The sequence below is a fragment of the Myotis myotis genome, unplaced genomic scaffold (assembly GCF_014108235.1).
Source record: "Myotis myotis isolate mMyoMyo1 unplaced genomic scaffold, mMyoMyo1.p scaffold_m19_p_19, whole genome shotgun sequence".
NCBI classification, from domain to species: Eukaryota; Metazoa; Chordata; class Mammalia; order Chiroptera; family Vespertilionidae; genus Myotis; species Myotis myotis.
Genome location: NW_023416323.1, coordinates 24377649 through 24402017, shown reverse-complemented (window position 1 = coordinate 24402017; position 24369 = coordinate 24377649). Strand labels below are relative to the sequence as shown.

Sequence of the window (24369 nt, the reverse complement as noted above, 5' to 3'; positions counted from 1 at the left end):
ATAGATAGATATAATTTGCATATGGGGCAGGGTAACTTGCGTAACATCTCATATCCTTCACAACTTCGGGCTTCACGTTATTTTGTAGTTCTCAGTTACCTACAGGTTAGTTATGAAACCTAAAGGGCAATGGAAGTCTCAGCGCCACCATAGAATCAGATCAGGCCACCTGGAAGGTTGTCCTCCCGTCTAGACAATGCATTGTTTTTATACATTTGTTAGTTCATTTCCTCATTTCTTTAATGTCTTCTTCTGCATGTTGTGCCAAGCCCCGGTGCTGTGTGTTGGAGACACTGTGGTTAGCAAATCAGAAACTATCACTCTCTTCTCTTAGAGCTCACAGCTGAGTCGAAAAGACCAACACAATGAGTCACGAAGTACTGAATTGCAAATTGTGACGGGATCGATGTCTTTTCCAGCTGTAATTTCTAAACAGGTGTATGTAGAAACCTCAGATAACACACTCATGTCTGAAAGCGCAGTAACGAGGCTGTAAATTAATAGCTCCAAGAGGCTCCCCTGCTAGTTAAGACGGGGAACATGGCTGCTGGGCTCCCTCTCCATTGCTCGGAATCCATGTGATGAGTTCATTGTCTCCGCCATGCCCTGGAAATCTAGATTGTTTGGGTCACGTCCTGCGTTGTAGCACTTTTTATTAGAAAATAAAACCTCTGACAGGAACGATCATAATGTTGAAATGATAGAATTCAAAAGGAAACGCTGATAGGAGCTGCTCTGTAATGGTTGTCTTGTGCTCAGGCCTTGAATCTCTGGCAGTGACTCAAAAGCCCATTCGAATCGTGTTAATTGTGACCCAGTGGGCGCTAAACTATGGGGAAGTCCTTCTCAGTGTGACCCAAAGGCTTAGTGACACAGGTTTCAGGCAGGTTTACTGTCCTGGCCCCTGGGCAGGGGCTCAGCGCAGGCGAGCTTCTCCCTGTGCGCCTTTGATTTACCACGAGACAAGATGAATCGTTCTGCTGAACAGTAACAGCAGAGTCCAGCAGAGGCTGGCAGATTTGCCTCGTTAAAATTACAGAACTTCAGACCTACCCCACTGCGACAGTATTTTCCAAATCTGGAGATGGAGGCTCAGGTTTCCCCTGACTTTCTTAGGGCACAGATCCCTGCCAAGTCTGCCACTCACTGTGCTGCTGCCTGGCCATCCATAGTTAATTTCATTAGCTTACATAGCCTGTCCTCCTCCACGGAAGTGTGTTACTGAGAAAGCTCTCTAGTGAGCTGAGGCGCAAAGCAGAAATAAAAGTAACAGCTATTGTTTCAGGGGAAAATAATGATCCACATATAGATGGCAGGAAGGCTGTCAAATTTGTGTCCAATGTCATTTATTTAGCAGGCTTCTCTCTTCAAACTTCTGATGACGAGGGGAGGGCTGGGGGTGACATTTCTCAAAGTATACTTCCTTATCTTGGTTTGATTGTTGAACCATGTGAATATGAATATGTTAGCTAAAAGGTGGGGGGGGGGGCAGTGAATGCTATCCACTGCTTTTCTCTAATTTGGACTATTTCTCTGAGTACAGAAAGATATGCAACTTAACAGCACATACATGCCAGGGTTTTGACAACTTCCAATCTGTTTCTTACCTATTAAATCAGAGAACTTTTGATTAATCTGTTCCTGTGCCTGCATATATCACAGTGAATATAATATGAAGTCTTGCTGGAAAAGTCGAAGGATAGATGCATTATGCCTATCTTCTGTTATAAACAATGGAGGGATTTTTATTTCCTCTAAATACTTCTGCGAATCAGTATGATGGATGTGTTTGCAGACTTTGTCAGGTGTTAATAGTGATAGCTCTACTATTTGTTGTTAGTTGAGTTGCTGTTGCTGAATCAGTTGTGTTCAGTTCAAAAGAGTAACTTCCTGTTGCATTGCATAATAATGCAGATCACATGATACCAAATGAATATGTCAGACTTGAGTTATAACAAAATAGACGTGTACTCATAATTGAATGCTGTCTGAGAAGAGAGATATATCAAGCCATAACATGTCGACATTTTTTTTTTTTTGCAGGTAACATGAATAATTTTTAAAGGCTACAAAAGTCATTGCTTACATTGTGTAATTCAAAATATTTTACAAATTCTGAGATGTGCTTTTTTTCACATTGTAACATCTCTGAATTCCAGGTGTATCTACACTCCATACTGTTTTACAATTATAATAGGTAGTCTTTTTTTCTTTCCTAAAGGAAAATAAAATGATGATGCATCTTTAAAAAGTAGGACACCAGATTTGATTAAATGAAATATACCACAGAAATTTAATATTTTTCACCATAAATATTATCTGGCTAAATTATATGAAAACAAAAGCACTGCAAATGCATTGCAATTGTATACATTTCAGGGAATAGAATCACTTCACTATAATTCAAAAACAATTATTTATATATTTTTTATTAAATTTTAAGAGTCCATTTGTGCTGATTCTACCTCTCAGAGAGGTTTATGACTAGAACAATTTGACTCAGATAAAAGGTGATTTTGATTTTCTTTATTTATTTTAACTTTTGCAGACTAGTGATGGTCTCCTCTCTTTCTTCCCCCATTTCTGCATCCAAGAAACGGCATGGACCATCATCCAGCACAATGGCTCAGAGTTAACGAGAGTGAGAAACACTAACCCGGAGAACCCGTATGCTGGGTTTTTTGAGTACGTGGCCAGCCTGGAGCAACTCCAGGCCACAATCACCCATGCAGAGCGCTGCGAGCAGGAGCTGGCCTACTACTGCAAGAAGTCGCGGCTTGTAAATCGGCCAGGTGGGTAAACCGAGGCCTCTGCCCCCCACACACCCTGCACAGCGCGCTTTGCTTCACCAGTTCCCGAGGACTCGAATTCTGCCAGGGTGGTGGCATATCGCCGCTGATGGGGTATCTCCCTGTACATTCAGCAAACTTGTCGCAGTCTGGAAGTCACAGAGGTTCTGTGCCTGAAGAAAAGAACAAGGTCAGTTTACATTGGGCTTTGTTCAAAGCCTTGATTGCCTTTGAGTCCTCTCCTGGCCTTAATCTGATGACTGCACAGAAAAGATCTTCATTCTGATACTCGGCCAATTCAGTGTTGACCCTTCCGAAGGGCAAGCGACACGTGCAGCTTGTTGGAAAAGAGCTACTAAAAATATGACTTAGTTTTCGGAAAGTGACTGTTCTGTGTGACTCTTTTTCATGGACTGTTGACAGTGAGCCTCTGGGTATAATTGGAAATTAAAATAGGCGCTGCAAACCCAGTTTCTTTAGTAGCTCCAGTAGGAATCAGAAGACCATCTTGACTCTTTCTCCTGTGCTACTTCTAATAACCAGTCTGCTCCTAAGTTCTGTTTGGGGGGTTTGTGTTTTCTCCCTTTAGAGCATCTCATTATGTGAGGACATCTAGGTCCTGCAGTTCTGCTTTACTCTAGTTCTTTGTGACCTGATTCTTAGTCACTGTGAGAGAGTTCAACTGGCCTCCCCGCTTGGCCTTCCCATACCTTCTAACCATCTGATGGATAACCCAAAATCTTGACCTTTTAAAAAATATATATTTTTATTGATTTCAGAGAGGAAGGGAAAGGGTGAGAAAGATAGAAATATCAATGATGAGAGAGAATCATTGACTGGCTGAATCCTACCTGCCCCCTACTGGGGATGAGCCCACAACCCCAGCATGTCCACTGACCTGGAATCGAGCCATGACCTCCTGGTTTATACATCGACGCTCAACCACTGAGCCACGCTGGCGGGGCCAACATCCTGATTTTTATGAAAAATATTAACCTTTAAGAAACACTGCTGCCACCATGACATGTTTCTATTTAAGAAGCAGTATATTGAAATATCTCTGGTAAATGTTTTAAATAGGTTTCACCTTCTGTTAATGAATTGATTATGCAATTTTAAAAATGAAGATTCTTGATAATGTCTTCATGCACAGCACAAGCTTTTGCTAACTCCTTGTTTTTGGCTTGGCTGATCTCATGTATAGTAATGCTGGGAGAGAGGTTGCTAGCACTACTAAGGTCCTAAGGTCCTATTGTAACAGTAAGTTATAATGAGCACTGGCATTTGTAAGTAAAGGAGAAATTAGTAAAAGCTTCAGATTTTTAGTGGGGCTGATGATAACTTAAAAGGTTTGAAAGTCAACAGAAATTGATCAAGCACTTTTGGATAGCTGACTGCTTTGATCTCACATTCTTCTCACGCTGATTTGATTTTCCAATTACTACAATTTCCTCTCTCTCTCTTTTTTTTTTAAATGAGATACTGCCCTCATGCTTTACCTCCTTTTCTCAAAATGCTACCTAGCTCTTCTGTCTATTCTTTGCTCTAGTTTCTTGACATCAGGTTTAGTTTTAACTCCGAGAAGGAGCTGATAGCTGAACATTCATCATAGAAAGAAATGCATTTGGTTAAGGAAAACTTTGTTTTTGAATGTAGTGTTTGCTTCAGGCACTACGATCTTTCAGTGTGATTCTGTAGTCTCCAAATAAATAGCCGAGCCATTAAATGAAAGAGAAAAATACATACTTCCAAATAAATCTTAAATCATGACAAAGAAGTGCCGTACCATGCCCAATGTTTAATAAACAGCCACTCTATTTTAGCCAATACATATATTGAGATAAATCCTTTACTTTAGTCCATTGCAGGTTTGTTTCCAGTCAAGGGCATGCACCTCTGCTGCAGGCTGGATCCCTGGCCCGGTAGGGCGCGTGCAGGAGGCAACCAACTGATGTGTCTCTCTCACATCGATGTTTCTCTCTCTTTCTCCCTTCCTCTTCCTTCCACTCTCTCTAAAAAAAATAAATAAATCAATCAATGATAAAAATATCCGTGGGTGAGGATTAACAACAATAAAAAAAATCACTGACTTTATATTATAACATTCTATAATGTTTTAATGGCCATTTTATTATCTCATATCAATTTTGTTTCTGATGTGTTAATTGCTCTGGTTTATATTTTTATGCCAACTTGTTTTAAAAATTATTTTCAAAGAAATTACATATGTGAACTGCTTTCAATACATTTTTACTATCATGCTTGAGTTAAATAGGAATTGCTGGTGTCTTTTCCACTCAAAGGAAAGTATATCAATCATTTGAGTTTAAATAATAAAATATTTTTAAAAAAGCTTTTTTAGGAAATGCCATCAATTACAATGTTTTGATTATCACTGCATTAAGTCAATCTTTGTCTTTCTGCTTTTATTTATTTTTTTAATGATTTGGGCAGGCATTATGCTGAGACAGAAGGCAGGGGGTGTAAAGCAGAAGTCACATTTCATGCATTTGTCTTTCAGATGGGACCCCTCTGAGCTGGTGGGTTGGAAGAACCAATGAGACACACACGTATTGGGGAGGTTCTTCGCCTGATCCTCAAAAATGTGCTTGTGGACTAGAGGGAAACTGTGTTGATTCTCAGTATTATTGCAACTGCGATGCTGACCGGAATGAATGGTGATTTCCTTTTGCAAAATAAAATTTATCTTTTTAAATGGATCACTTAAATATGTAGAGCTAGGTAGATACTGAACACGTTAGTACAGTGAAGAAATTAGATGCAGGTATGTTTTGATGAAATATGTTATAATCACTCTGAGTGCTAAATGTTAAGATCAATGTCCTTTTATTTCAATTTTTTTATAATGGGCTGTTTAGTCATGTACGTTTTTATTTTTGTAATACAATGAAAGAGGCATCTGTTTCATGTTTCCTCTTCATTCTTAGTCAGTTATCATTCTCTTTGAAATTAAGTGTAATTAAGCATTCTATTATTCTCAAAATATATTTACAGCCAGTAATTACTAAAGCACATTTCCTCAATAATTGCCTCTAAAACCTTTAAAAATGTAAACTTAGAATTTCCTACAATTATAAACATGTAGATTTTTTATTTTTTTTAAAAGACAAACCACCAAAGAACTAATATTCTGTTGTTTATCATATTTTGAAAGAGGAAATCTGTAACATTTGAGGGATTTGAAAATTGAACTTAAAATATTCTTTAACTAGAATAAAAGTCTTAAATATGTGTTTTCCTTTGAAAACTTAAAAATACATGTATTTTATTTTTTACTAGAGTTGGATTGATTTTATTTATGAAGTGAAAATATTTTTTAATTTCCATATTCATGGTTCAACATGCCATATGTATGTTATACTACTGTGCACCTGGATCTGCACATAATAATTATTTTAAAAAATATTAATAGTCAATCTGGCTATAAATATGATTGCTTTGGTTACAGAATGTACATTAATTCCAGTAATCAGTTCATTGTCAATTGAGCTCACATTTTGAATCGTATGCTGTTTCATTGACTTATTTGGCAAACATCAAGACTATGTTGTATCAAAAGACAGATTATTTTGGAATACCCTAGAAGGAAGCATCTATATGGTGTTATGATTATACTTTTGCTATTACTTGTTTGGTGTAAAGTATATTGTCTTTTACTCAAAGTCTAGTTTTTAAAATTTTGTACTCTCTTATTCCTTACTGCCTTCATAAAAACACCTGCACAGTAATAATTGTATTTTAAAATGTGAATAAAATGTTCATATCAATGCTTAACAGAAGGAAAAAAACTAACATAATCACCAATAACTCTCTAATACCTCCATAACATATTCTTCATCAAAAATAATTTTCAGCCATAAGATTTTGAAACTTTTTATATTAAATTCTGCTATGGTTATGTAGTTTGCATAGAAATAACTTTCCCCAGAGATCATTTATAATCCCAGAAAAGCTATTTATAAAAACAACTACTTGAAGTAAGTGGAAAACAACCAAATGTAGGTAGAAACTGCTAGGGTTAGGAGCCTTTGAGCCTTGGAAGGCGGGAACTCAAGTGGTTGAGATTATGTTTATATGCCTTTTCTTTGAGGGAACTAATCAGACCACATGATATGTGGTAGCTAGAACTCAAAGAGAATAACTAGATTTTATTGGGGGTGGGGGGGGTGGTTAAGAGGTATCAGAGCACAGTTTGGGCTGCCAGAATGTCTGGATGTTGAGGGAGAATGGGAATCCCAGATAGGAGAAAACCTGGGGGCATCGACCATGTAAGCTTTCCTCGGCTGAGCCCTGAGCTGCACAGGCACAGAGGAGATTTCTAGAAACCAAGCAGAGAGGATCCAGCTGGAAAACTGAGCAAGCTACAGAGGTTTTAGTAGCGACTACCAGAGGAGACTCAGAATGTGGAGTTTAAGTCTCACTAGCTGAGATGAGTTTTACAAACCACTCAGCTTTCCATAGAAATGACAGAAGGTCTATGTCTTTACAGCAAAGATTATAATCGAAAACTAAGAGCAAAACTGACATACTGGTAGGCCTACCCTAATGAAGTGTAAAACCAAGCGTACACAAATTATTGTGGTAAGTTGTGATTTAACTGCCTGTGAAAACGAAAATGAATCTTCAGAACAATAATAGAACCCACAGTCTGTATCACCCCCAATGTCCAGGGCAATATAATAATTATTGCATATTCAAAAAAAGAGTCAACTCTGATTGAAAGTCTAGAAAATAGAAGCACTTATTAGGAACAGACCCTGGGGCACATTCTTGATTAGCAGGCAAAAACTTTAAAACAATTATTATAAACTTGCCCCCAAACTTAGATAAACATAATCACAGGTGAACAGAGGGGAAGCTAAGCAGATAAGTGAGAACTACATTAAAGGAGCAAATGGAAATTTTAGAATAGGAATGCACATCTGATATGAAAAATTCAATGGATGGACTTCAGTTCAGGAGATCACAGAAGAAAACCTCAACGAACCTGAAGACAGATCAATAAACGTTACCAAATCTGAAGAACACAGGAGCAACAACAAAAAGAGTGAACAAAATTAATAAAACCTTTGTGACTTTTGGAAAAGCATCAGTGATTTAATGAGCAAGAAAATGGAGTCCCGGAAGGATAGGAAATAAAAAGAGGCAAAGATATATTTGATGAAACAATGGCTGAAAATTTCTCAATCTTGTTTAATAAATGTCTGGTAGCAAGCCTCCAAGATGGCCCCGAGATGATCCGCACTGCCCATTATTCACATCACGGTGTAATTTCCTCTCCTTGAGGGTCGCCTGGACCTGTGACTGGCTTCTGATGAATAGAATGTGGTAAAGGTGATGAGACAACTCTCCTGAGATTAGATTACAAAAGACTGACTTCTGACTTGCTTGTGCCCCTCTGCCTCTCTCTCTGACTCTTCTGGCTTCCTTGTTCTGATAAGGCAAGCTGTCCTTTGTGGTCTGTCCTGAGGAGAGGCACATGTGGCAGAGGATCGAGAGTGGCCTTCAGCCAACAGCCAGTGAATAACAGTCCAACACCTGACCATGAACACTGCCAACACCCGCTTCAGTGAGCCTGGAGGCTGATCCCCGCCCAGTCAAGCACTGAGATGACTGGGGTCCTCACTAACACTTTGGAGCCTTGGGAGAGACCCTGAGCCAAAGGTTCCCTTGAAGCTTTGCACAGAGTCCTGACTAGGATGTAGATCATAAATGGTGCTGTTTTAAGTCACACAGTTTTTGGGTGATTCGTTACGTTACAAAAGATAACTAATACATCTTCAATGTACTCATTCCAGAAACTCAGAGAATATCAAGCAGGATGAAAACAGAGAAAAATGCACCTTGAGTTATTGTGCAAATGGCTAAAATCTAAGGATAAAGATAAACGTTTTGAAAGTAGCCAGGTTGTGTGGATCTGGTGGGACACCTTCCATACAAGGAACAAGGATACCAATGAAGGCTGACCTCTCATCTGAAGACAGGTCAGAAGTTCACGGAATGAGATCTTTCATTCATGCATTGAAAGAAAAAGCAAGGTCAACCTAGAATTCTGTTGTAAGCAAAATGTATTTAAAAATGAAGATAAAAGAAGTTCTTTTCAAATTAAATGCTGAGGGAATTTTTGCCAACAGAGCTGCACCATAAGAAATGCTAACAGATATTCTTCAGAGAAATAATAACAGAAAACTCAGAACTTCAGGAAGGAATAAAGAATCTAGAAATTGTGAATATGTTAGTAAATGTAAATTTTTCCCTTAATAAAAAAATAAATTAAACTTTACTGTTGAATTATAAAGTTTAAAACATCTGTTGTTACATATATTACAGCAGTAGCACAAAGAACAGGGGGGAGTGTTAAAGAAATTACCCTGTAGGAAGCTAACATTTTATATTAAATAATACAATGTAAAATCTAAGTAGACTGTAATAAATTAAGGTTGCATTTTGTAATTAATAAAGCAAATATTAAAATACAAGACCTATAGCTAAAAAGGGAATAAAGAACATAAATACAAAAATATGGTGTAAACCAAGAGCAGGCAGGAAAGAGGGGAGAGAAACACAAGACCTCATAAGGGGGAAAAAAAAAAAGAAAAAAATATCAAAATGGTAGATGTAAAAATGCTGTATCAGTCATTATACTAAATGCGAATGGGTTAAAACCATTCTATTTTAAGGTAGAAAATGGCCAACTGAATTTAAAAATCACCAGCTCTATTATGTCTGCAAGAGAAATTAAAATGTTGCCATATTTTTATATGCTCAGATGAGCAATTTGATCCTTACTCTTGTGTGTGCAAATTTAGCTCAGAACATCTTGGCTTTGAAATGTAATAAGGCCTATTGTTTATTTGATAATTATGTTAATCAGAGTAATTTTAAGAATTTTGTTGTTACTGTTTTTTAGGACCAATGACACTGGAGTCCTTTCCTACAAAGAACATCTGCCAGTGACTAAGATAGTGATCACAGACACAGGCCGGCCACATTCAGAAGCAGCTTACAAGCTGGGACCTCTCCTCTGCCGGGGAGACAGTAAGTGGTGACCATGTGTTGGTAGCTTATCTGAGGAAAGTGATGTCACTTATGAGTCATGTTTCTATCATAATACAATTAATCAGATCTTATTGTGAAATTGCGTAAGTAATGTCTGAAACAGTTTTTTAGTCAGCATACCTCTACAGTGTGCAAAGCCCTGTCATAAATGCTAGCATGGCAAACCTTGTTAAGATCCAAGAGAAAGAAACCCCTGGGCTTCTGGATGATTGGTTCAGGAACACGCTCCAGCACTCCTCAGTTCCCACACGCTGTTACCCACGTGGGAAAGCCTCAGTGCTGTTCAAAGTTGTTACCAATGTATGTCAGTTTCCTGTTGTTGGGCCTGGGGGAGGGGGATTAGAAATAGAGGCAAATGTCAGTATAATCCAACATATTTCCATTTTTAACTTCTTTTTTTTCAGTGTATGTGTGTGTGTGTGTGTGTGTGTGTGTGTGTGTGTTTATGGAACTCACTGGGACCTGCTGTTGTATATATCCAATGTATTAACACACTAAGCCAGAATGTTAAGATTCAAATATAGTTGCACAGAAAATACATATTTTCATCAGGGAATCAAATAAGCATGTGTATCCATTTATAAGCTTTCTGAAATCAGTTAGACCTATAGAGACTGAATCATTAAATATTTAAGCTTTTAGTTTTTCCAAAACTTAAGATGGAAATAGAAGAAATATTTATTTACTCTAAAAGCATACAGTAAAATAAAATTTTATTCTAGGCCTCAAGAGAAGAAGAGATGATCTGACAATTCAGTGGATTTACGGGGATACCTAGCCAAAGTTGCTTAGTTAAAAAGCAAAGATGATACTGGGCTATAAAAATTTATATATACATTGTAAAAAAACTGTCTGCCATTATACCTACCATCGCTAATCTTTATCAGCTCAACTTCCTGTTCTGCCAGTAGGCCTTACACAATCACATGAAGATGACACAGGATATTTCATGGAGAGAAAAATTACGTGCAAAGAGATGAGGTTGTAAACTCAGATGCATCCAGGGCAGGGCAACAACTTTGTGACTACAGAGCAAGTGTTGTATACATCGCATGCACTTTTCACTGCGGGCTCTGAGCCTAACCTTTCAGGAGCTCAGGTTGGCTTCCTCCATCCCCTTATTTTTATTCGCCTCAATCCCTGGGGAACTCGTCTGCTTTGATTGAGGTCACTACCAGCTCAAGCCCTTAGGATTTCTTTCTCAAAAGCTTCCTGCCATGAACGGAGAGGCACACAGCACCTATTTACTTAGAGCAGTGATTCTCCATCCAAGGTGACTCCTCCCTCCCCCACCCCTAGTGGACATTTGGCAATATCAGGACACATTTTGGACTGTCACGGTTGTGTGTGTGTGTGTGTGTGTGTGTGTGTGTGTGTGTGTGTGGTTGAATGCTCCTGTCACCTAGAAGAAGAGGCCAGAAATGCTGCTAAATACCTTCCGTGCACAGGACAGCACTCTAAGTAATCTGTTTAAATGTCAGTAGTGCTGAGTATTAACTGTTTGTGACCATATAGGGAGAGGGTACCAACATTAGGAGTAAGAATTTACAGCTAGTTGAAATACTTAGAGACCTGCTAATTAATCTCTGACTTATTAATAAAACAGTAGTTGAGAGCTTTCCTTGGCCTTCTTGTCTTCTGCATCTGTTTAGAGTTGAGGCTCAGCCTCTCAAGAGAGTGTGTCTCCTACATCTGTTTAGGGTTGAGGTTTAGCCTCACACGAGGGTGTAGACCTGTTTGTGTATGAAGGGCTTTTTTACATTTTCTCAGTAAGAGAAGCAATGGCTGAAGAAAAAAGGATGCCCCCTTTTCTCTCTATGGAAAATCTGCCCCCCTGTAGATGAAATGCTCTAGGCACATTTTTATTCTTTTAGTTGAGACAGACTGTGTAGATATCGGGGGCTTGTAGATACAGGATCATGCACTGTGGGCTTTATAATTGAAAGAAAGGTATGTGGTCATTATCTGGAAGGCATTAGGACTGGAACATTTAAGGCTTAGAAATAGCTTTCATGAAGACCAATTATATATCTAAAGACCAACAAAATAACCTGTGGTGTAAGACAAGGAAAAATGATGAGGGCTTGAACTAAGCAATGGTTGGATGGGGCCTACAGAAGGGGCTCAATGAGAGAGGTGCATTCAGTGTGATTTAGATGGAAGTTGACACAGAAATCCAGCTTTCTGATCTCAATAAAGCTTCTAGTGCCTTCCATAGAGACAATAAAGATGCTAGTGCACCTCACTGAGACAAGGAAGTTTTAGATTTAAAACGAAAAATGGAAAGTTGACAATAAAAATATTTTGGTTTTATCACACAGACTAAAGATGTTGAAAATTTTACATCAAGCCTGTTTTTCTGGGAAAGAAGAGAACCCTTGAGAAAGCAAGACAAATAAACAAAAATGAGTATGAGACTTACTGGCTCCAGACACGAGTTTTCCCCTAATTAATCAATATTGTCTTTTTCCAAGTCCTTCTTTTCATCTCTAGAAAAAATGTAGGTGATTCTGAAATTCAGTATCACTTCTGCTATTATTGTTCGATGTCAGAAGTCATTGATAACATCATTAGGAATGTTTTACCTAAAATGCAACAGCTATGAATGATAAAGCTGCCTTTAAGGTAGTGCTGCAGACATAAAACTTAGTCACGAATTAATGTATTTATGAATATGGAAATAATTATAAATAATTTAATTTATAAATATGTATATTATAAGTAGGAGGACCTTCTCTTGTACTCTCCTTTCTACTCACTCTCCCTGGAGCAGTGGGGGCATCTTCATCTTTGAGGTACCCAGTCCCCCAACTTCTGTAGGCCTAAAAATTACCTGAGAGCATGCCCGCTGTGGTTGGAGCATCTTCAGGACTCGCCCCACACGCTAAGGAGGAAGAGTAGAAGTCCAGTATTGGCTCAGGGTTAAATGTTTCTGAGCACCCATCAGGAAGGTATCTACTAGGATTATCCCCTGGTTCTGCCGATCTCACAGCACAAAGAGCACTCAGGATCCACTGACAGCCTCTGGCTTCACTTCCTGTTCACTCGTTTTCCTTCATCTGAGAAACCTCCCAGTCCTCTTGCTGAAAACTGTCCCTCAGATTCAAGCCCTTTCTCCATGAACCTTCTACTGGTCTCTAGAATACTTGGTCCTACACCTTCAAGGAGTGTTGAACATATGATAAGCACGTATTTCTCAGGCTGGCTTTTCAGTATTTTCGAGCCTCTCGAGAACAGGTCCACTCTTCACTTATCAGCGTGTTCCTGGTACCTAGTACATTACCTGTTACATGAAAGGTAATCAATAAAGAGCAGTTTATGAAAGAAGGAGAATGATCTATCACACACAGCTCAGGAAACCTGTAGCTTGTGAATTGTTCCTGAGAGACAGGAATAAGTTTTTGATTGTATAAGCAATTAAATGATATGCAGAGATATACGTTTAATGAAAGGAGTGGGTTATATTGAAAGGCTTTCCGGATTAAAAACTCACATGGAATTTGAGCACCTCGTTCCAGCTGAGCCATTTCTCAGCAATGCACTTGGGCTTGTGGCATGAAAGTGCTTTCAAATAAGCATATGATTTTAGTTCATATTAATACTTTTTGCTTTTCACTTTTTAAATAATACAGTGTCTTTATAAAATGGAAACACCCTTTTCTTGGAGAAAAAAAATATTTTCTGACCTATTTTGCTCTGTTTTGTTTTCTGTTCTTTAGAAAAGACTTGTGTTACTAACAATTTATATTTAAGAAATTCCACACGTGTGAGGAAACAAAGGTTCTTCCTAACACTTTCAAAAGATGTTCATTATTTTGAGGCTAAGAATCCTAATAATTCTCAGCACTACAATAATATCATTTCTTGACAAATATATATATATATATGTATATATATATATATACCTTTATTCATTGTTTTAAATATTAAACATTAATGTTTTAATTGACATATAATCATTATAAAATGTTACGATATACAGAAATCTCAAAGAAAAGAGTTTAATAATCACCAAGAGTCACAAAACTCAGAGATACTGATTAACACTAGTGAGGATCATTCCAGACATTGCTAGATGTCTCTAGGGCAGGGTTCCCCAACCTTGGCATTGGACTGGATAATTCCTTGTTACGGTCGGGGCTGTCCTGGGCACTGTAGGGCACTTAGCGGTATTCCTGGCCTCTCCCCACTGGCTGCCAGTAGCACTGCTCTCCCAGTTGTGACAACCAGATATATCTTCTGACGTTTCCAAATGTCTCCTGGGATGCAGAATTGCTCCAGGCTGAGAACCACTGCCCTAGACAGAAAAATAGAAAAAGAGATTTATAAATAAATTTATGAAACTTTATTAATTGAAATTGAGGAAGAAGAAACTAAAATGAAGCTAAAATTATTGCTTTATATTATGTATACATCTGATAAATATATATTCAAATTGATGATCCCTCACAACTCCAACCGAAGGACTTGTATGCATGCATATAAGTATAACCAATGGATGCAAGACATTGAGGGGATGGGGAAGGCTGGGGGAGATCAAGGGGGGTGGGGAATGGAGACATATGTACTACTATTTGTAATACTTTAAACAATAAGAAATTATGAAAATTTTAAAAGGCTATAGAGTCACCAGGTTTTATAGTAAACTAATTTTTAAAATTTAGACAGTATTAATGTATTCTGAAAACTGGGAAAATTAGCACTCATTTGTCCTATCCTTTCTTTTTTTCCTCCACCATCTAATTTTTGCTAGTTTTGCTATTATTTGTATGGTTGTTTATTTTTTTAGTGCTAACCACTAGTCCTGTCATCAGAACTTTTCTATACTTGACTGATTCATTTCTTCTTGGGTTGCATTGTCAAGTAGTTGATATTTTCAGTTTTTTTCCTCCCAGAAAGACTCATGAGTGTTGTATTTCCTGAGATGGCACATGTTTGAGAATGTTGTTGCCTCAGAATTCTAAACCAGACTTGGCTGGTTTAACTTTCTATTGTTTTTTTGGCAACAGCTTCATGGAGATATAATTCACATGCTTTACAATTCACCTGTTTAAAGAACACAATCTAAAGTACATAATCTAATCAGATTTTAGTATATTTAATTATTTTAGCATATTATGTAGCACTGTGCAACCATCACCACAATCAATTTTAGAATACTTTAATTATCCTCTAAAACACTTGGATCCATTTAGCAGACATTCCCCTTTTCCCTTTTCCCTCCACCCCAACCTTAGTAAATCATGGATCTATTTTTTATCTGCAGATTTGCCTATTCTGAACATTTCCTTTAGAAGAAAACACAGAATACGTGATCTTTGTGACTGGCTTCTTTTACTTAGTATGGTATTGCCAAAGTTTGTCCATGCTGTAGCATATACCAATACTTCATAATTTTTCATAACCAAATAATAATCCATTTTGTTTATCCATTCATCCATTAATAGATATTTGGATTATTCCACTTTGAGGTTATTATGAATAATGTTGATAACATCTATGTATAAACTTTTTCTGAACATGTTTTTGCTTCTCTAGGAGTGGAATTTCTGCATTATGAGGTAACAGGACATTTAATCTTTTTAGAAACTGGTGTAATGATTTTGGACCATGCTTTGTGACTTTGCCTAGTTTGCACCTACTATCTCTGCACTGAGGGAGGCGATCATCTTGTCTCCACAGCTTTCCTAGATAACTTTCTTTGGTTGGCTATATTTCATTATGAAGCAGGGTTTTACTTTTCACCCAGAGGACTTGTATGTGCTTTATTCTGAGTTCTGAACTGAGGATGTCTGCCTGTTGCCTTAACACTTAACAAAATGTTAGACTGGATATATCTTCTTTCTCTCAGATCTGTGGACTGTGTGTCTTTATCTTCTGGTATAGAATGTTGCTGTGGAAAGTTTTGGTCCAAACTGATTTTTCTACCTTGTGGGTGACTTGCTTTTTCTAACTGAATAAATAATAATTACCCTTAAAGGTCAGTAACTTAACGGATGCATATCAGTGTTAGGCATTGGTATTAATTTTTTCTTATATTGGACGTGATGTTCTAAAATGTATACATACATTTATATGTTGTTGCAAGTATGATCTACATTTCTGATCTTAGCTCATTAATTGGGACAAGGTCATATTTTTATTTCTTTGGCATTTGAACTTTTCAACCTGTTTATTAAATATATTTCTTCTCAATTAATTCATTGTATTGAAATTTTATGTCTAATCAGGCATCCCCAAAACTTACATAATTAGAAAAGATTTTTCTGTTTTCTGTTCTAAGAATTTCTTGTCATTGAAATTACTTTCTTCATTTTATCTGCATTGACTCGTTCAGCTGTCTGAGAAATCACAGCTCCCAGAATGCATTAAATAATCAAAGATGCATGTAGGCAATAAATAACTTTGCAGAAGTTATATTCTTAGACTAGAAAAAGATATTGACTAGTGATTTGTTTAATTTCTCTTCCGTTTGACAGAGTTCTGTTCCATTTGGCAGACTACATAAAAACCATTAAAAAGAGTGCAGATCAATTCCACTTTAGCAAATAATCATATAATGTAATTTTGTAAGCTCTACTGTGTCTGATAATCCTCCAACATTAAGAAAGTCTTTTCATTTTTATAATTTATTTTCTTTCCTTGGGTTTCCTTTAATTTTCCTAATGTTTATCCACTTTTTTATTTTCTGCTCCTCATATTCTTTTCCTCTCTTTTCTATCTCCGTTTTTCCTACTTATTTACCAAGAAATCTAAGTGTACTTATTGAGATATATATAATACAACCAAACTGGGAGCAATTACTCTAAGCTTTCTGATTGCTATTTGGACAAAAGACATCTTACCATTTCATTTAAAAAATATTTATTAAGCCCTTGCATTGTAACATTTCACTGTGCCTTCCTGAGAGAGAGAGAGAGAGAGAGAGAGAGAGAGAGAAGAGAGAGGGAGAGATGAACAAATAGACAAAAGTACCTGCATTCTTGGAGCTTGAGTTCTCTTGAAGGGATAAACAACAAAGAAGTAAGTAAAATAGATTGTATGATAGATGCTAGGAAGTGTTGTCAATACAGTATAGTTTAGTTTAGGCAGGAGCAGGGTTAGATTGGCAATTTGAAATAGGATGGTCATTAAGTGCTCACTAAGAAGGTGGCATTTGAATAAAAGTCCGAGGGAAATAAGGGAGCAAGGCTGTGTATACCTGTGAAAGAGTGCTGTGGACAGGGGAAAGCCAGCGTAATTACTCGGAAATGGGACTGTAACCGGTGTGCTCAAGGAACAGCAAAATGGTCAATATGTTTGGAGTCCAGAGAACAAGGAGGATGGTAGAAGGAGCCAGAGAGGAAACTGGTGCTGCCATCATGGAGGATTGTTCTGAAAATTCTTTATCTTTCAACCTGAATGGCATTGGAAAACAGTAGAGAGTTTGAGAGGAAGGATGGTGTGATGTGGCTTATGCTTTAATGAAATCGACCAGGGTAAGGTTGAACAAAGAGACCATTTGTAAGACCATATCACCAACCCAGCTAATAGACCTGGTTGCTTGGCCGTGGGCACAGTGATCGTAGCAGTAACGTTTGCTGCTGGATTGATGTGGATTGCCAAAGGAAGAGTCAAGAATGACACCCCGGTGTTTAGTCGAACTATCAGAGGCATAGAATTGGCACTAATTGAGATGGAGAAGATTGCTGCTGGGGTCCAGGAGTTGCAGAGAAATGTGGTACATCCACACCATGGAATGCTACTCTGCAATAAAAAGGAATGAGCTACCGGGGCGAATCTTCAGAGAGTAATTTTGAGTGGGAAAAATAAAAGTCAATCTCAAAAGGCTACATAGTGTATGCTTTTATTTGTGAAACATTCTTAAATGAGGAGAGCTGATTAGTGGTTGAAGAGAGGGGAAGAGCAGGAGGAAAAAGGGTATGGCTATAAAAGGGAAATACTTGAGGTGCTACAAGTGTTCTTTTTAGAACATATATTTTTATTGATTTCAGAGAGGAAGGGAGAGCGAGAGATAGAAACATCAATGATGAGAGAGAATCATTGATTGGCTGCCTCCTGCACGCCCCATACTGGGGATCGAGCCTGCCAGCTGGGCATATGCCCGGACCAGGAATCTAACAGTGGCTTCCTGGTTCATAGACGGACACTCAACCGTTGAGCCATGCTGGCTGGGCCATGTGTTTTTTCATCTTAACAGAATCAATACCAATATCCTGGTTGTGATACTGTACTGTAGTTTTGCAAGATATTACCATTGGGGAAAACTAGCTAAAGGGAACACACAATCTTTGCTAATTCTTATATCTTCATGGAAATCTACAATTAACTAAAATTAAACATTTTTATTAAAGAAATTCGTATTCCCAGCTTTTAAAAATGACTCTTCAGCATGCAGCTAGAGCCATTTGGTAAATTATCCCTGCCTTGCCATTTGTATTTCACTTTATTTTATTCACTTTTCAGAAAAATGGTGGTATCAAACTAATTGCGTTGTGTACATTACATATTTACAGATTTTTAAATGGCAGTCAATAAGATGCTTGAAAAAAAAAAGAAAGGTAGGGTGAACACATCATTGCTTTTCTTTTTTTATCTTAAAAGTAAAACATATTTTCTTAAGAAACAATGTATTTTTCAAATACTGTGGAGTTTTCTTGTTATTGTTTCAAACAATATAATTCACAGACCATACAATTCAACCATGTGAAGTGAACTATTCAGTGGCTTTTGGTGATCACGGGAACATAACTGTTAGAAACAAGTTTGGAGCATTACCCCCAGAAGACCCGCACTCCTTAGCCCCTTCACCAGGAGCTCCATCCCCAGCTAGGAAACCACTAATCTAATTTCTGTCTCTTTAAGTTACTTTTTAAAAGGATAATCTATTAATACTATGAATAGAAGTTTAGCAAAACAAATATTTTAGATATTAGTTGTAATTTTAAGTCTACTATGCTAATTTTCCTAATGAGCTCTTTTTACTTGGTGTACATCTCCTCTTCTAAGTAAGTAATTATATAGATCCAGTTACCCATTACAATTTTGTTTTTTAAATTCTGGAAAGATAAAAGGTGGCATTCATGAAGGAATGTTTCCAAATCTCTAGTACCCTATATTGAATTCAATTTAAAACATATTCATTAATAATTACTTTAATTAATTAAGTCATTATAAATTTCTTAGAACAATACATCTTGATCTGCTTTTGTTGGGATGGTACAAGGGCATCGCACTCTGCTGACTAGCTTTCACAGAGTAAAGGATTGCTTTCAGATCTGCCACTGGTGCAGCTTAGGGATTTCCTAAAAACCAACCTGAGCCAAGGAATCCTCTCTTCAAAAACCTGCAGCTTCCTGCTGGGCCTGCCCGCTGGGCATGCTCCACCTCTGCCTTGCCCCTCCTTTCCCTGAGGCAGCCTGGGTCCTCCAGGGTGCTTCTCAGCTGTCAGTAAAGAGCTGAGATGTCAGGACATTATTTGATCATAGAAATATTGCCCTTTGCTTTCTCTATAATTATTGTAAATTAGCAGCAGTTTTTTCTTTCAATAAAATATTCTCTATTTTTTTTAACCTATTATGAATCTGTAAAATAAGGTTTGCTAACTAGATAAAGTAGGTGCTCTTATGTGTGTGAGCGTTTAAGCTACCAAAGGTAATAAATTGTTTTCATTACTATAAAAGTGTTCATTATAAAGATAGTAGCAATTCAGAGAATTGTTCTTCTGTTTCCACCAGTTCCCCGAAGCCCCCTATAGGATGCTTTATTGGGTTAGCTGTGACATAAAAATGAAACAGATGAGATATTTTGTCTTATGACAGTATTATCTAATTTAGTCTTTTAAGTAATTTTGAGTGTTTTTTCTTTCTAATCAGACCAAAAGTAAGATTTTAAAATATTCCATTATTTAAAGTTATAGCTTTATGTTAGTTTTCATAATGTAATATTTCAACAGAAAGACATTTAATTTCTAATAATGGGTCACTGTAAGAACTTTTAAGAACACAAATGTGTTGTTAACCTTAACGTGATATTTTGCATTTTCTTGCTTTCTTTCCTAGAGATCAAAATATCTAAGATTAGAAATACTTAGCTGTAAAATGAAAATAAGGAATTTACAATTTCATGTGTCTATAGGGGGAAAAAGCACTCAAAGTATATTCTCAGCTGAATAAATGCAGCTCTGAAATTGTCTACTTATGATGTGAGAATTGTTTTTCAAATCACATTCATAAGAAAAATAAGATACAGTCATGCACCTCATAACAACAGTTCAGTCAACGAAGGATCACATATATAGGTAGTGGTCCCAAAAGATTATAATGGAGCTGAATTTCTTGTAAGAAATGGAAGGAAGTGTGTGGTTCAGGAGGAATTTTTTCTTTTCTCAGATCGGAGCAGTATCTGTAGGGCTTGACAATAGATTCCCTCTCACTCACTGCACCTCAATCTTGATGCACAAATTACATCCCGATCACTCAGCCACTGACCGTTTCAGCAGAGCCTGTGCCCAGCGCTAGCTATTCAGAGCACTCTGCAGCCAGGCCCGCGTGATGGCCTTCAGAGGGCCTGGCTGGAAAGTTTTTGTTGAGGACCCAAGACCCTGCACGAGGACACAGGCCCCCAGGAGCTGCCTTAACAGGTGCTAAGTGCCACTTGAGCAAAAGCTTTCTGTGGGAGTGCGGAGCCAGCCTCTCCCTGTACTTTGGAAATGTGTCCAGGTTGTCAGGGTTCAAAGCATAGGTAAGTTTTATTTTTCCATCAATTCAATGCCAGAGAGTGCCCTTCATGCCAGATAGAGTCAACGGAACCCAGAACAAATTTCCACCGTCAAAATACTGAGTCCTCAATTTTACACTCTCTCCATGTTAAGTGATACTCTTTTTTCTTTTTAAAGTAAATTTATTGGGGTAATATTGCTTAATAAAATTATATAATTTTCAAGTATACAATTCTATGACACACCATTTGTCTATTTCCCTGTGTGTCCACCACCCAAAGTCAAACCTTCCATCACCATATATTTGTTCCCCTTTGCCCCTTACTACCCTCATCCCTCTTCCCTCTGGCGCCACAAAGTTCTTTAATCTGACCACTGCTCCAACATGCAGTGGCCAAAATCACATTGCTATGACAGTCCCCTGTTCTTTGTCTCTCCATCTTGATTTCTCATTCCTACTGATCCTCAGGCCGCCTGTCAGTCCCTCCTCTCCGTCACTGTCATGGTGATCTGCGCCTCACCCAGCCCGTTCCTCCTCCTTGACATTTCCAATCAGTCCAGCCCAAGTCCTTCTCCATGGAGCAGCACTGGCAGCTCCAGTGTTCTGCCTCTGTCCAGTGGAAGCAGGGGGAGGGCTGTGGGACATGTTTATAAAGTCTACAGCCGCGCACAGAAATGTCCCGGGCCTTCGCACGCACTCACCACTCACTCGCCACCTCACCCAGAGCAGCTTCCCGTCCTGAAAGTTCCACTTACAGTAGAACTCGTGCAGGTGCGCCTTAAAAATATTTTATGCCGATTTTTACTGTAATTTTTCTATATTTAGATGTATTTAGATACACAAGTGCTTACCAGTATGTTACAATTGCCAACAGTACTCAGTATGATAATATGCTGTGCAGGTTTGTAGATTAAGAGAGAAAGGGTGTACCACACAGCCTACGCGTGTAGTAGGCCACACCATCCAGATTTGTATGTGATGTTCGCACAAGGACAAATCCACTTAACAATACATTGCTGAGAATGTATCCCTCTCGTTAAGAATGCATGGCGATACACTGCTGTTTAGTCCAAAATTTATAGGAAATAAGTTAAAATCTAAGGAACATATAGAAGCTGAGTCAAGTTTGTGATTTTTAACTTGTTAGGTATCTATTCTTTGTAAACATAATGAACCATTTCCCCCCTGCAATTACTGTTTTCTAACGTCAGAGGATCAATACAGTAGTCCCCCTTATCTTCAGGGGATATGTTCAAAGATCCCCTGGTAGTTGCCAGAAACCACAGTTAGTACCAAACCCTATATATACTATGTCTTTTCCTATATATACACACCTATGATAAAGTTTAACTTACAAAGTAGGCATAATAAGAGATTAACCACAACAATTAATAATGGATAATTAATACATTGTAATAAAAATTATTGGAATGTAGTCTCTCTCTCTCTCTCTCTCTCTCTCTCTCTCTCTCTCTCTCTCTCTCTCTCTACCGATCTGATAACTGTGACAGCTAAGGGACTAAGGATGAGCAGCATATACAGAGAGGAGAGCTGGACAAAGGAATGGTTCACGTCTTGGGTGGGTCAGGAGGGATGGTGCAAGATTTTATCACAATACTCAGAATGGCACCCAGTTTAAAACTTGTGAATGGTTTATTTATGGAATTTCCCACATAGTATTTTCAGGCCCTGATGGACCATAGGTAACTGAACTGCAGAGAAGTGGGGACTGATGTAGTCTTTCTTCCAGGAGGCTGACTAGATAGAAATTTATCCAGTTGTTTGTGGGCACATATGGGAGGCCGTTGCTTAAACTCAAGATGCACATTTCTATTTGGTGTGTTGAGAATTCGCTGGTGTAGGCAGCAGTGCATAGTTCATTTCTTCGATAATGAGTCTCATCCACCACACACATCCGGCTGGATGTCACTCCTGTCACTTCATGCCACTGCATTGATAGATTTTTTCCATACTTTCCAGGCAGACCCAGAATATTCGCTCAAAAGGAAAGTTGTAGATATAACAGCAGCAAAAAAAAAAAAAAAAAAAAAGAATGGGAAAGAGAAGATGACATCCATAGTCCAGATAATTTTTTCACATCTCCTCATTTATACCCCAACTTTTACACATTTTCTTCTTACCTTGAACATTTTAAAACTTTCTGAGAGCCCTTTTGTACTATTCATCTAATTCACTATGAGAAGCCAAGTAAAAGACAATTTTGAAGTAAAAGAGCATTTTCATGAGAATATCAGTGCAGCACAGAGGGAGCAGTGTCTTGATCTTTAATTAAACGAGGATATTTTGAATGCCAGTCGCAGCTGAGAAAATCACAGGGCCCATTAGTGAAAGCAGCTCACTGCAAGTGTGGCTCTGTGAAGTGTGTATGCTAGAAGTGTTAGCACAAAAACACCCTGAGCTTCTTTAAGGCTTCTGTTATCCAGAGTAATGGAGGTGTTTAAAGTATCAAGTTACAAAAAAATTAAGTCTATTAATTAATGTTTGGCAGGCCCTTATATCACTTTGGGAGAGGATGGTAATTAGGCTGAGGATGTGTCTCTTAGAGCAAATGTAACGTGCAGACCATTTCTCCTCTCCTGTGTTGGAAGGAGTCAGAATTGCAACCCTTGTACTGGTAAAATGTCTAATCATGCTCACGACTTATATACTATATAGTTAATAGGAAAAAAAGAAAAGAAAAGCAGGTTTGTATGAATTAACAATATTTTTTAAAATTTACCTTTACTGTTGAAAGTCCTACAGATGTCCCATTTTCCTCCATTGATCCCCCCTAGGCCTTTACCACACTATATGTTTTAATAGCAAAAATGCTAAAAATGTGATGTGTCATTCATTTTATGTCCTGATTTGTTTTCTTCTTAATATTTTCCCTGTTTTTTAAACCAGGGTTATTTTGGAATTCAGCTTCCTTCAATACCGAGGCTTCATACCTTCATTTCCCCACTTTCCACGGAGAACTCAGTGCAGACGTGTCTTTCTTTTTTAAGACCACGGCTTCCTCCGGGGTGTTTTTAGAGAACCTGGGGATTACTGACTTCATACGGATAGAGCTACGCTGTAAGTCTCCTTTTCCAGAGAAGTCTGTGGTATTCTGTTTACTAGCAAATCCTTCAACTAATGTTTGAAGAATCATGTTTCTACTTTATCTACTGAATCTCTTCCTTGTGTCCCTTCGAAAAAGTTCTTTGAAATTAAGTTACTCTTTCTGTAAGAAATAATTTAGTATTTAACTTGTGATAGGGGAAATCATTGTATTCTCTAGAACCATTTAAGACACATCTTAAATTGAAATAATTTTTTTAAAAAACACTAAATTCTTAGTAAATAAAAACATTAATTAAATTGCCCAGTCATATTATTTTGCTCTCCTCTTAGACTGTTATTATTATCTTGATATCAGATGTATATTGCATGCTTTAAAATTTATACAAACTTTGAATCACTGTAAAATTATCTATAGTAATAATAGCATAATATGCTAATTAGACTGGACGACCTTTCGGATGAAGCCAGGGCTGCGAGGGAAGCCCGGGTCCTGGGTGCCTGCCTGCAGAGGGAAGTCCAGGTCCTGGGTGCTAGAGGGAAGCCGGTGCTGGCAGCCGGGGGAAGGAAGGCCTACTCTTGCACAAATTTCGTGCATTGGGCCTCTAGTTATTTTATAAAATGCTACTTAGTTTTCTTGCCCTGGATAAATAACTAATTTTTATCAATCTAAAATATTCACTTTGAGGATGAATTTCTTAAAATTTGTTTTTTTC

At 37.8% G+C, this 24369-nt stretch overlaps 1 protein-coding gene across 1 annotated transcript in view; it reads left to right on the top strand.

Moving 5' to 3' along the window:
• Positions 1–24369, top strand: part of CNTNAP4 (contactin associated protein family member 4) — a 245985-nt gene that overhangs the window by 187149 nt on the left and 34467 nt on the right. Inside the window, exons 13-16 of the mRNA XM_036346911.1 lie at positions 2595–2792; positions 5311–5467; positions 9721–9848; positions 23498–23668. Coding sequence (XP_036202804.1) covers positions 2595–2792; positions 5311–5467; positions 9721–9848; positions 23498–23668 — 654 coding nt within the window. The remainder of the gene's footprint in view (positions 1–2594; positions 2793–5310; positions 5468–9720; positions 9849–23497; positions 23669–24369) is intronic.